The sequence below is a fragment of the Nerophis lumbriciformis genome, linkage group LG15, assembly GCF_033978685.3.
Source record: "Nerophis lumbriciformis linkage group LG15, RoL_Nlum_v2.1, whole genome shotgun sequence".
NCBI lineage: Eukaryota > Metazoa > Chordata > Actinopteri > Syngnathiformes > Syngnathidae > Nerophis > Nerophis lumbriciformis.
The window spans coordinates 1,775,957-1,790,418 of NC_084562.2; the positions used below are offsets into that span (position 1 = coordinate 1,775,957).

The 14,462-nt window shown below is 38.6% G+C and overlaps 1 protein-coding gene across 1 annotated transcript in view; it reads left to right on the plus strand.

Annotated features, from left to right (window-relative positions):
• Positions 1–2,338: 2,338 nt before the first annotated feature.
• LOC133616029 (complement C1q tumor necrosis factor-related protein 4-like) overlaps positions 2,339–14,462 on the plus strand; it is an 83,823-nt gene continuing 71,699 nt past the window's right edge. Inside the window, exon 1 of the mRNA XM_061975013.2 lies at positions 2,339–2,497. Coding sequence (XP_061830997.1) covers positions 2,391–2,497 — 107 coding nt within the window. The 5' untranslated portion in view covers positions 2,339–2,390. The remainder of the gene's footprint in view (positions 2,498–14,462) is intronic.

Here is a 14,462-nt window from a genome sequence, read left to right on the forward strand (position 1 = left end):
GAAAATCGCATTTCAGTAGGCCTTTAATTGTCAATAGCAATCACTAGTGATGTATATCGTTAACATTTTATCGATACCAGTGTCAATATTCCCGATCAATACCGGTATTAATCAGTACTCTAACCGGTACTGTATGTAATTTGTGTAAAGTGAAAACATTTATTTTTTATTTGCATTTGTATTAGCACAAGAGGTTGTGCAGCAGCAACATCATGATATAACATCTCACAACAGGGAAGTATTTTATCAACACCTGCGTTTTCTGTTTTATACAAGTCAATTATGTTTGCATGTGCAAGGTGCGATGTTATGTCATCGTCTTGTAAGGCCCACACAGTTTCTATTCACTACAATTGCACTCAGCATACTCATCCATCCATTTTGTACTGCTTACCCTTATAATAACTCTTAAAATAATAGTGGATAAATATTGGCTTGTGGATTACTGGATTGCATAGAGGATGGTTGATGAAGTGTGTAGTACTAACGGTCGTGAGTTAAGAGACGTTCACTTCAAACCGACACAAATTCTTATTAGCGTGCGTGCGTTTGGGGTAAGGGTTAGGGTTAGGGTTAAAATATTTTTGTGTTCCAAACTTGTGTGTGGTGCTGCTTCCTTATTTGGGATCCTTCCAAGACAATTATCAATTTATCATCTATCCGTGCATAGTAGCGACACTTGAACGAAATGTGACAGTATGTCATAATGACGACAGTCAGCTGGATAAAATAAATACCAATAGCAGTATCATTAGTCCAAAATCTTAATGATCTTCCTGGACCAACCCAGAAACTTGTAGAAGGTATACATCTTTCGTAATCACATACGTTTTCAAGAAAATCAGCCGATATTGATCAGTGGCCAATCGATCGGGACATCCATTAAAAGAACTCAAGTTCTGTCAGTCTCACACTCACCAGACATCAAGCACTAGGGATTGGTGATGAGGAAATTGTGACAGTATGTGACGATGATTTAATGAATTTCTATGTCACTGTAGTAGTTGCTACTTATAGACAAATACACTGCTGAGAGTGGATACAATTGATTTCCATTGCCTGAACATTGATAGCCTTAGCCTTATCCAGGTTCTATTATTAGGTGGTGATCAGTCAGTTTTCTCTGCCACCTGTTCTTTTGCTGCAAGTACTGTGTTATTAACCAACGTCTTTGTCATCCATGCTGTCTGTTGGATCAAGCCAAATGTATCAATGATTGATTTCTTGATCCTGTTGATCAACACCAAGCAAAATTCATGAGAATGTCCCAACTTTGTGTCAGTTTGTGGTGGTTTCCTTATTCCTTGTCGAGAGCAGATGCATTTATGTCATGATTTGGCAGCTCTGCTGTCACCTGTCTGCTTTTTGTTGCAGTGCCCGGTTTCTGGGTCACGGGGCGGAGCCACCTGCGGCACACACCTGATACTAATTTCTTCCTGTCTACTTAAGCTCTCCAAGTTCACTCAGCGCCAGTAGATTCCTGATGGTTCACCCTTCAGAACGTGTTCATCTTCTCTGCTTTCGCTCCACTCATGATTTTTGTTTTCCTGTGGCTCTGTCCCTGCATTGCCGTGGAGTGGTAAATGTTTCCTCTCCACACCTTTTGTGTGCAATTTGTCTTTCTTCACACCTATTGTGTGCATCCTTAGTTATTTTCCCTCATTCCTTTTGGAGTTTGCCTTTTGTTATTATTCTTTTTATTTTTGCTCTGCGTTCGGGTCCTACTCCGGCTAAGCCTATCGTGACAGTTCAGCCTTACTGCAGAGCTGCGCTGCCCACTCCTTAAATCTATTTCTGTGTGTTGGCCGGAACACAAAGCACAGCAGTTTGCCTAAAAGCCTGCGGGAAGATCAGATGCAAAAGAGCGCGGCAGTCTGCTAAATGCCAGCGCCCCTGAAAAGCAAAGCACAGGAGGGGTTCAGTGCTCATGCATGTGACTCTGCAACAGACTGTCAAATTTGAATATGATTATGAAGGGAAACGTGGTTGGATAGGATTTCATTTCAAATGCATAACATGTATTTTCTATCTGCGTCATGACAAGTAAAAGAAGATGATGACTTCTTGGGATGAGAAAGAAGAAGGAAGTTAGCTGCGATATAAATCCAGCTACAACAAACACTCTCTCTAACATGCACACAGACTGGGAGTATGTGCGTGCATTAAATCAGGAGCATCACTGCAGTATGCGCATTGCACCTCTAAAAACATCTAATCACATTACAACCCACCATACCATATCGTGTGAGGGTGGGAGATTGGAGGTGTGTGAACAGAAGATAGAAAAAGAGAGAAAGAGCAGATGGAACAATGGGTGATGGGCAAAAGAGCAAGGAGGGGGAGAGCAGATTGAAAAGAAAAGAGGAGGGGGAGCAGTGGGAGAGCGAGAGATGAAGAGAGGGGAGGTTTCGCCAAACGGCACCGGAGAGTCGGAAGTTTCAGCTCCACGCTTCCCTCACAAGCAGGACGGGCGATCCAAGCTCACACACATTCAAAGGTGAGATGGCTCTTCATCATCACCATCAGCATAATCACATCCACGGGTCTCCATCAGTGTTTTGGCGTGAATGTGAGAGCTGTGTGCAAGCAGTGAACAGTGACCAGCCCAAGTTCAGAGTCTGCAGGCATGCATCGTAAACAGTGAGGTTGGAAGGGTGGCGGCAGTGGCGTCCTGACGGACCACCGTAAAATACAACAGATTAAGACTTAGTTTTTGAATGTTGTAAAAATACCAGATGGTGCCTTATAGTGATGAATTCTGGGGGAATTCTGCATTTAGCGCTCATGCCGCATTTGAGCGATATGCATTATTTATCCACTGTGAAACAGTGATACCTCAACAGAAGAAGGCATGTGTTTAGTATATACCATCACTTTGAATATCACTGGTATGCATGGAAGGATGCATATATCTCTTGTTAATTGTGGTGCTGACACTGGAGGTCCCAGAGGCAACAGGATGCTGTGATATGAATAAGGCTGCTGGTGAGAAAAAGTGCAACCTTTTTTGCAAGAAAAACCAGTACTTGCTGTATTATTACCTGCGTTTGTGTCTCCAGTGTGTGTTTAGTTGTGCTTTAATATTTTGCCCATGACAGTTTAAACAGTTTAAATTGGAACATGCGTACAGTTTCAATTTGGTACATCACATATTCCTAGTTTCTCATTCCAACATGCCTGAAGAGGAGTGGGAAGACGCAGACCTTATTTAATTCTACCTCTTTTCCGTTTCATAGCAATTGCTAAGACATTTATTTGTGCACTTATTGTGCTCAATCTGTAATACAAATAAATAAATAGTTGTTTTTTTGCATCATAAAATGTATGAGATTATCTCATTTTTAATAAGGTTCAAGATTTTTATCAGGTTTCTTCTTCCTTGTACTTTGTAAATACTTTGAGTTTGAACAGTTTCTTGAACTTGATCAAATTAGTCCATTGTTTGACTTCTTTCCCTAATCCATTCCAGTTTAATTCCACATACCGATACTGTATGCTAAAGGTTTTAAGTGTTGTATGTGCATACAAATGTTTTAAATGATTCTTTCCTCTGAGGTTATATTTCTCCTCTTTTGTTGAGAAGAAATGCTGTACATTCATGAGTGCTTTGTGCATAATTTTAGCTGTTTGCAAATTCACTAAATGAATGAATATTTTCAATACATTTGTGTTTCAATAAACAAAAGGTTTATGTAAATATTATTTAAAACCCAAATTATTATTCTAACTGACCTTTTTTGTAACGCAGTTAATGAATAAAATATACTTTTGTTATTTTCCATATGTCTACAAAGTAACTCAGTTATGGTAACACTGGCGAGCAGTAGAGAATACGGGGGGATTTTTGGTCCAGAACATATGTAGCTTTATTCAATTTTGAATTATTTCTTGCCACCTTTTGTAATACATGTCTATGTCGTCTATTTGTATTTGACATGGAACATGGAATGTCATGCAAAATCAGAGTAAAGTATTGATTTAAACTTGTTTAGAGTATAGTACAATATTTCAAAAAAGAAAATGTAAGAACATTTAACTATTTTGTGAGTATTGTGTGGTTGTATGAATTCCAGACAGTAAATTTCCACCACATAGAAAGTGTTTTGCAGTTCAAACCTGATACAGACAAGCACGTTGACATGGTTAAAGGGCTGGTTATGAATAATAAAAACCATGAAACCTTAATACCTGAAAAACTGTAATGGCACAAGCAAAACATTTTGCAGCGCAAACATAGCGCAAACAAATGGGACAAGTTTGGGATGGTTTCGACAAGGGGCGCTGGAGGACATCTCTAGTCAAAAAATGTATTTTAGATTAACTTAAAAACCATAACGGCTAGGGAGGTGTTTAGGGCACTGCATGTTTTCTGCGTCATGTTCGTAATCATTGTTCAGTATCGGTGTCACAAAATGTTTTGTGTCTGATGCTCAGCATATGTAATAATTACATTTTATAATCAGTTTTCAAACTCCTGAATATGTCAATCCTCTCTCAAAGTCACAACTTTTCTTTGAAATTCCACTAAACCCGGTTGCCAAGCAACGATTGCTGTCAATAATTGTATTTTTCTGTTGATGAAAAGTCCATCCATCCATCTTTTTCCGCTTATCCGAGGTCGGGTCGCGGGGGCAGCAGCCTAAGCAGGGAAACCCAGACCTTCTTCTCCCCAGCCACTTCGTCCAGCTCCTCCCGGGGGATCCCGAGGCGTTCCCAGGCCAGCCGGGAGACATAGTCTTCCCAACGTGTCCTGGGTCTTCCCCGTGGCCTCCTACCGGTTGGATGTGCCCTAAACACCTCCCTAGACAGGCGTTTGGGTGGCATCCTGACCAGATGCCTGAACCACCTCATCTGGCTACTCTCGATGTGGAGGAGCAGCGGCTTTACTTTGAGTTCCCCCCTGGATGGCAGAGTTTCTCACCCTATCTCAAAGGGAGAGCCCCGCCACCCGGCGGAGGAAACTCATTTCGGCCGCTTGCACCTTTCGGTCATAACCCAAAGCTCATGACCATAGGTGAGGATGGGAACGTAGATCGACCGGTAAATTGAGAGCTTTGCCTTCCGGCTCAGCTCCTTCTCCACCACAACGGATCGATACAGCGTCCGCATTACTGGAGACGCTGCACCGATCCGCCTGTCAATCTCACGATCCACTCTTCCCTCACTCGTGAACAAGACTCCTAGGTACTTGAGCTCCTCCACTTGGGCAGGGTCTCCTCCCCAACCCGGAGATGGCACTCCACCCTTTTCCGGGCGAGAACCATGGACTCGGACTTGGAGGTGCTGATTCTCATCCCAGTCGCTTCACACTCGGCTGCAAAACCGATCCAGTGAGAGCTGAAGATCCTGGCCAGATGAAGCCATCAGGACCACATCGTCTGCAAAAAGCAGAGACCTAATTCTGCAGCCACCAAACTGGATCCCCTGAACGCCTTGACTGCGCCTAGAAATTCTGTCCATAAAAGTTATGAACAGAACCGGTGACAAAGGGCAGCCTTGGCGGGTGAAAAGTGTTGTTTAAATAAAGTTTTGATTGATGGATAGTATATAACTAGAAAAGCACCCAGGGAGGTCAGACTACTGTAGGCTACTGCAAAAAAAGTCCTGATTTCAAAATGTAATCATCTTCTGTCATTTCTTGAATGTTAAATGAATATGCATTTTATCAGTCGTCCTCTGTCTTTCGCTCTGTGGGTGGAGGCGGAGTCGTACGCATACGCACACAGAAGTTTGTAACGTAAACGTAAGATAACCTACTAGTAATTAACGGGGTCAGCCAAAAAATAATGACTTGTTTCTTGTACCATTTCGGACATTTCCCGAAGGTTTCATGAAAACTGCAACTTTTTCCTTTTTGAATGATTTTGCTAACTAACTACGACTGACAGACAAATCATGGCAAAATGACATCAATCAATTAATCAATCAAACTTTAAAGCACTTTTCATAATATAAAAGAAGTGCAACGCAAAGTGCTTTACAAAGTTAAAACAATACCCCAGTGACCCATATCCCCCATTATCACATACGTACGCACGGACACAGATACCAAACACAAACACACACACACAACACACACACATATGAACTATATGAACAAATGATTGCATGGCTGAGTACAGAGGAGACATGTGAGTAAACACAATCACAGGAGCCATCTGCACCGGGAGGTCATCAGACCATGGCCACCAGGACGCTGACCATAAAAGCGCCCCCACAAGCACGGCCGATAACCCCTGAAGCAGATGGCTCATCTTAGGAATGTTGGAAAATAAAAATAATAAAACTTGTAAAATAGTAAGAACCATGAGTAGAGATAAATAATAAAATACAAGTAAGACATATGAAGATTAATAGAAAAAAAAAAACATATATGTATTGTATGTATATATATGTACAGTAAATAAATAATACATAAATAGAACTAAATAAAATATTGCATAACTAATAGGATAAAAAGTTAAATACAAATTACTTCAATAAAATAATTAATATCAGGTAAAAGCCAAATCAAAAAGGTGGGTCTTAAGCCTGCTCTTAAAAAAATGAATGTTCTCCTGGCAGGGGTAGGAACATATACTGTGCAGAGGAAATTAGACAAGAAAAATAGAATTAGGTATAGAATCAATGTTCTTCCATTATTCATCTATAGATTATAGAAAACCACCTGTGCATAAACATGTGTCTGTTGACATATTGCCTGCCCATTTTGTTGAGATTACAAATAGCTCTTGGCGTTGAGGACACGGGTATTAAAGAAAATGTTTCCTTTTATCCAAAAGGTATCCTTCTCCGTATAGTAGGATCTTATCAGCATGTATTCATTGCCACTGAAAAACCTTAAAACACCACACAATCCATTTAGTACATGTGCAGTCAGGAGCTTGCAATGTGTGTAACATCCAAGCAGATGGAGAAAAATGGCAGCCACAGAAGTAAGTCACCTAATAAAATTAATAATATGAGACTAAAATATGGATGGCGTTTGCATTTTGGGTGTAAAATACCTAAATACTGCTATATATATAAATACTGCTATTACTATGTTATGTTGTGATAAGGCGAGGTATAAGTGGGGGTTGTATTTGGGTGGCAGGTGCCTGATGATTGCTTTGCGTGTCTCTTTTAAAAAACTATGACGACTGCCCGTCACTGTCACAACATGCTTTGTACGCCTTCTGGTGGCACTCAGTGGTGGACACACAGTAGCAGCGTTTGGGTGAGAGCCATCATTCAAGTTTCTCTGCTGCTCACCGTAGTCGGAAAATAACTGAAGATTAGTTTAGAAATCCTATTAAAGTTTCAAGTAGCATGAAAGCAAGCCTGTCACGTTTTCACACCAGCCCGCTTGTGGCGCCATCGTTTCACCAAAATAAACTAAGCTAAGTGGGGACGGCGTGGCGCGGTTGGGAGAGTGGCCGTGCCAGCATACTTGAGGGTTCCTGGTTCAATCCCCCATCTTCTACCAACCTCGTCACATCCGTTGTGTCCTTGAGCAAGACACTTCACCCTTGCTCCTGATGGGTCGTGGTTAGGGCCTTGCATGGCAGCTCCTGCCATCAGTGTGTGAATGGGTGAATGTGGAAATAGTGTCAAAGTGCTTTGAGTACCTTGAAGGTAGAAAAGCACTAAACAAGTATAACCCATTTACAAACCCCGTTTCCATATGAGTTGGGAAATTGTGTTAGATGTAAATATAAACGGAATACAATGATTTGCAAATCCTTTTCAACCCATATTAAATTGAATGCACTACAAAGACAATATATTTGATGTTCAAACTCATAAACTTTATTTTCTTTTGCAAATAATAATTAACTTATAATTTCATGGCTGCAACACATGCCAAAGTAGTTAGGAAAGGGCATGTTCACCACTGTGTTACATGACATTTCCTTTTAACAACTCAGTAAACGTTTGAGAACTGAGGAGACACATGTTTAAAGCTTCTCAGGTGGAATTCTTTCCCATTCTTGCTTGATGTACAGCTTAAATTGTTCAACAGTTCGAGGGTCTCCGTTGTGGTATTTTAGACTTCATAATGCACCACACATTTTCAATGGGAGACAGGTCTGGACTACAGGCAGGCCAGTCTAGTACCCGCACTCTTTTACTATGAAGCCACGTTGATGTAACACGTGGCTTGGCATTGTCTTGCTGAAATAAGCAGGGGCGTCCATGGTAACGTTGCTTGGATGGCAACATATGTTGCTCCAAAACCTGTACGTACGTTTCAGCATTAATGGCGCCTTCACAGATGTGTAAGTTACCCATGTCTTGGGCACTAATACACCCCCATACCATCACAGATGCTGGCTTTTCAACTTTGCGCCTATTACAATCCGGATGGTTCTTTTCCTCTTTGGTCCGGAGGACATGACGTCCACAGTTTCCAAAAACAATTTGAAATGTGGACTCGTCAGACCACAGAACACTTTTCTACTTTGTATCAGTCCATCTTAGATGAGCTCAGGCCCAGCGAAGCCGACGGCGTTTCTGGGTGTTGTTGATAAACGGTTTTTGCCTTGTATAGGAGAGTTTTAACTTGCACTTACAGATGTAGCGATCAACTGTAGTTACTGACAGTGAGTTTCTGAAGTGTTCTTGAGCCCATGTGGTGATATCCTTTACACACTGATTTCGCTTGTTGATGCAGTACAGCCTGAGGGATCCAAGGTCATGGGCTTAGCTGCTTACATGCAGTGATTTCTCCAGATTCTCTGAACGTTTTGATGATATTACGGACCGTAGATGGTGAAATCCCTAAATTCCTTGCAATAGCTGGTTGAGAAAGGTTTTTCTTAAACTGTTCAACAATTTGCTCATGCATTTGTTGACAAAGTGGTGACCCTCGCCCCATCCTTGTTTGTGAATGACTGACTATTTCATGGAATCTACTTTTATACCCAATCATGGCACCCACTTGTTCCCAATTTGCCTGTTCACCTGTGGGATGTTCCAAATAAGTGTTTGATGAGCATTCCTCAACTTTATCAGTATTTATTGCCACCTTTCCCAACTTCTTTGTCACGTGTTGCTGGCATCAAATTCTAAAGTTAATGATTATTTGCAAACAAAAAATGTTTATCAGTTTGAACATCAAATATGTTGTCTTTGTAGCATATTCAACTGAATATGGGTTGAAAATGATTTGCAAATCATTGTATTCCATTTATATTTACATCTAACACAATTTCCCAACTCATATGGCAACCTGCTCACTGAATTCTGTTGTTACTATAAAAAAATGTCCAATCAAAACACATAATTCAAAATTACACCCATTTATTTTCCCTGCTATGCGTGATGGGAAAAAATACAAAACACTCCACACTTATCTGTGTTTAGCTCATTTCAGGTGCTTGATATTTCTGATTGATCACAAAACTTTAAGGAAGTTGTCATGGAAGTAAACAAGGTAGGAGTCAAACTTTCACATATGCTTAATATCTAATTATAATAATTACATATCCTTTACATTAATATATAATGGCTATATATATATAAATATTTATATACATATATATATATATATATATATATATATGTATCAGAGGTGGGACCAAGTCATTGTTTTGCAAGTCACTAGTAAGTCTCAAGTCTTTGCCCTCCAGTCCGAGTCAAGTCCCGAGTCAAGACAGGCAAGCCCCGAGTCAAGTCCAAAGTCAAGACTGGAAAGTCTCAAGTCAAGTCCTAAGTCCTGCATTTTGAGTTTCGAGTCCTTTCAAGTCCTTTTAACCACAGACTAATATATTAACACAGATTGTGTATGCTTTTCAAACGCTGTATTTATTTATTAAAACAAGTGCATTTTAAATTGCAGGAAAGAAAATTGTGCTGACATTGCACTTTATAATAGCACTATTAACCAGTCATTTTAAACATTAACTCATTCCTTTACAGAACAAACACATTGAAAAATAAAGTGCAAATGTACTTATTTGTACAAAAGTGTTAACATTGAAAAAACATGACATATACGTGAACATAACAAAAAAGTTGTACTTTTTATATGTCGGGGCCCTATGCTGCATTGCATTTGCAAAAGACCAAATTAGCCAAGAGTCTGTCAGTCATTTGTGCACGATGTGGGCGTAGTATGATGCCACCATGGCTGAAAACTCGCTCCACTGGAGCACTGGAGGCAGGCACTGCCAAGACTCTCATGGCCACTCGGAACAGTGAAGGAAGAGTCTTCATGTTCAATGCCCAGAACAAAAGGGGGGAGAGAGTTTTTTGGGGTTGGTGCAGTACTTGTAAGTGTTTTTTGTGTTTTTTATGTTGATTTAATTAAAAAAAAAAAAAAGAGTATTTCTTGTGCGGCCCGATACCAATCGATCCACGGACCAGTACCGGGCCGCGGCCCGGTGGTTGGGGACCACTTAGGTAAACAACCAACAGTATTTCAGAAAGCTAGCTAAAACGGTACACATATTCATAATATAGTATACATTTTAACTGACCTTTATTTTACTATTTTTGTCTTTTTTTAGGTGGCTAAAATACGCGGTGCTGCTGACCGCCGTCTAACGTTACGTGTGATATATTGACTAACGTAACCCTGCTTAAAAAAATCACTGAACAAAAAGTATGAATAAGGTAGTGAACTGCAACAGATTCCCGTGTTTGCAATAACGTTATAACGTTAGCAGTGAGTTTACAGCCTCACTGATTTAACTACACTGCAAATAAAAGTCACGTTACTTAGCCAATAAACATTATCTTACATTCAAAACTTACCGTTCTTTGTGCAACTTCAAATGCCGGACGAAGTTGGAAGTTGTTGCCTCTCCATCAGTAATTTTCGAACCCCATGTGTTGCATACTGCAAACCGTTTTGTGTTGACCACCTCGTAATTTTTATACCCAAACAAAATTATTTTAGGTATCATTTTTTGTTCACTGGCGTGTGGTTTGGACATGTCTTCTTCGTTGGTTGTCCTGCAATTTGATTGGATGAATGCTGTGTGATGAAAACAAAGTAGATCTAATTTGATTGGCTGTTGTACTCAGAGCACACCAGCTGACACACACAACGCTGATAGACAAGTACACAATGAAAAATACGGAGCGCTCCCGAATAACTTTTTCATCTTTGGATTTTGGGGAAAGTAGCAAGTCATGTCAAGTCATGTCAAGTCATGTCAATTCAAAAGGCTCAAGTCCAAGTGAAGTCACAAGTCATTGATGTTAAAGTCTAAGTCGAGTTGCAAGTCTTTTTACATTTTGTCAAGTCGAGTCTAAAGTCATCAAATTCATGACTCGAGTCTGACTCGAGTCCAAGTCATGTGACTCGAGTCCACACCTCTGATATATATATATATATATATATATATATATATATATATATATATATATATATATATATATATATATATATATATATATATATATGTATGTGTGGGAAAAAAATCACAAGACTATTTCATCTCTACAGGCCTGTTTCATGAGTGGGGGTACCCTCAATCATCAGGAGAAAAAAAAAAGAAAAAAGAAAAAAAGAGAAAAAAAAATCTCCTGATGATTGAGGGTACCCCCCCTCATGAAACAGGCCTGTAGAGATTAAATAGTCTTGAGATTTTTTTCCCACACATACATATATTGCGCTCTACTACGGTATCGAGCACTATTTTTTGGATAACCTTATTAAGACATATATATATATATATATATATATATATATATATATATATATATATATATATATATATATATATATATATATATATACACACACAAACCCCGTTTCCATATGAGTTGGGAAATTGTGTTAGATGTAAATATAAATGGAATACAATGATTTGCAAATCATTTTCAATCCATATTCAGTTGAATATGCTCCAAACACAACATATTTGATGTTCAAACTGATAAACTTTTTTTTTTTTGCAAATAATCATTAACTCTAGAATTTGATGCCAGCAACACATGACAAAGAAGTTGGGAAAGGTGGCAATAAATACTGATAAAGTTGAGGAATGCTCATCAAACACTTATTTGGAACATCCCACAGGTGTACAGGCTAATTGGGAACAGGTGGGTGCCATGATTGGGTATAAAAACAGCTTCCAAAAAAATGCTCAGTCTTTCACAAGAAAGGATGGGGCGAGGTACACAACTGCGTGAGCAAATAGTCAAACAGTTTAAAAACAACGTTTCTCAAAGTGCAATTGCAAGAAATTTAGGGATTTCAACATCTACGGTCCATAATGTCATCAAAAGGTTCAGAGAATCTGGAGAAATCACTCCACGTAAGCGGCATGGCCGGAAACCAACATTGAATGACAGTGACCTTCGATCCCTCAGACGGCACTGTATCAAAAACCAACATCAATTTCGAAAGGATATCACCACATGGGCTCAGGAACACTTCAGAAAACCACTGTCACTAAATACAGTTGGTCGCTACATCTGTAAGTGCAAGTTAAAGCTCTACTATGCAAAGCGAAAGCCATTTATCAACAACATCCAGAAACGCTGCCGGCTTCTCTGGGGCCGAGATCATCTAAGATGGACTAATGCAAAGTGGAAAAGTGTTCTGTGGTCTGACGAGTCCACATTTCAAATAGTTTTTGGAAATATTCGACATCGTGTCATCCGGACCAAAGGGGAAGGGAAACATCCAGACTGTTATCGACGCAAAGTTCAAAAGCCAGCATCTGTGATGGTATGGGGGTGCATTAGTGCCCAAGGCATGGGTAACTTACACATCTTTGAAGGCACCATTAATGCTGAAAGGTATATACAGGTTTTGGAACAACATATGCTGCCACCTAGGCGCCGTCTTTTTCATGGACGCCCCTGCTTATTTCAGCGAGACAATGCCAAGCCACATTCAGCACGTGTTACAACAGCGTGACTTAGTAAAAAAAAGAGTGCGGGTACTTTCCTGGTCCGCCTGCAGTCCAGACCTGTCTCCCATCAAAAATGTGTGTCGCATTATGAAGCGTAAAATACGACAGCGGAGACCCCGGACTGTTGAACGACTGAAACTCTACATAAAACAAGAATGGGAAAGAATTCCACTTTCAAAGCTCCAACAATTAGTTTCCTCAGTTCCCAATCGTTTATTGAGTGTTGTTAAAAGAAAAGGTGATGTAACACAGTGGTGAACATGCCCTTTCCCAACTACTATGGCATGTGTTGCAACCATGAAATTCTAAGTTAATTATTATTTGCAAAAAAAAATTAAGTTTATGGGTTTGAACATCAAATATCTTGTCTTTGTAGTGCATTCAATTGAATATGGGTTGAAAAGGAATTGCAAATCATTGTATTCCGTTTATATTTACATCTAACACAATTTCCCAACTCATATGGAAATGGGGTTTGTATATATATATATATATATATATATATATATATATATATATATATATATATATATATATATATATATATATATATATATATTTATACACGTTAGGTCAGGAACAAAACACAGAGGCTATTTCATCCCTACAAGCCTGTTTCACAGGTTTCCCTGCATAACGGATAAACCACAGAAACCTTGACCATATATATATATATATATATATATATATATATATATATATATATATATATATATATATATATATATATATATATATATATATACATACATATATATATATATATATATATATATATATATATATATATATATATATACATACATATATATATATATATATATATATATATATATATATATATATATATATATATATATATATATATATATACATACATATATATATATATATATATATATATATATATATATATATATATATATATATATATATAAATATATACATAAATATTTGTATATATATATATACATATATACACTGTATATAGTCTATACAGGTGAGTATATATATATATATATATATATATATATATATATATATATATATATATATATATATATATATATATATATATATATACATTGTTACTTTACATGCAAAGTGTAAAAGTTTGGACACCCCTGTTCTATAGGCACAACTGAATTCCGCCAGCACTACGGGGTATTGATTCACTTAAAATCGAACGGTTCCATATTTAGATACCTTTGTTGTCACGTCCGGTTGCAGACTTGCCTCTGGCTTAAACACTTGGTGGGGAAACGAGCACTCAAGCAGCACACAGGCCTGACTCAGCCGGACTGCCTCTTAAGTAATGTTGCAATTGTTTCATGCAAACAAAGCAAACATGCCTGCTAAAAAACACTCGAACATACATTACGTTTCCACTTTTCCAAAATGCAATAGCTGGATGCTAATTTACATTGGCTGTACCATATACGTGCTCCTAATTAGCAATAGCGATTTTACATGGCGATTTCAACACCACCAAATTTGGTGATGAAAACTTAAACGAAGATGCATTTTACAATCAAACAGATGGTGTGTAATAAATACAACAGTTACAGTATAAACACAACAAAGCTCAACAAAAGCTCAACAAAAGCC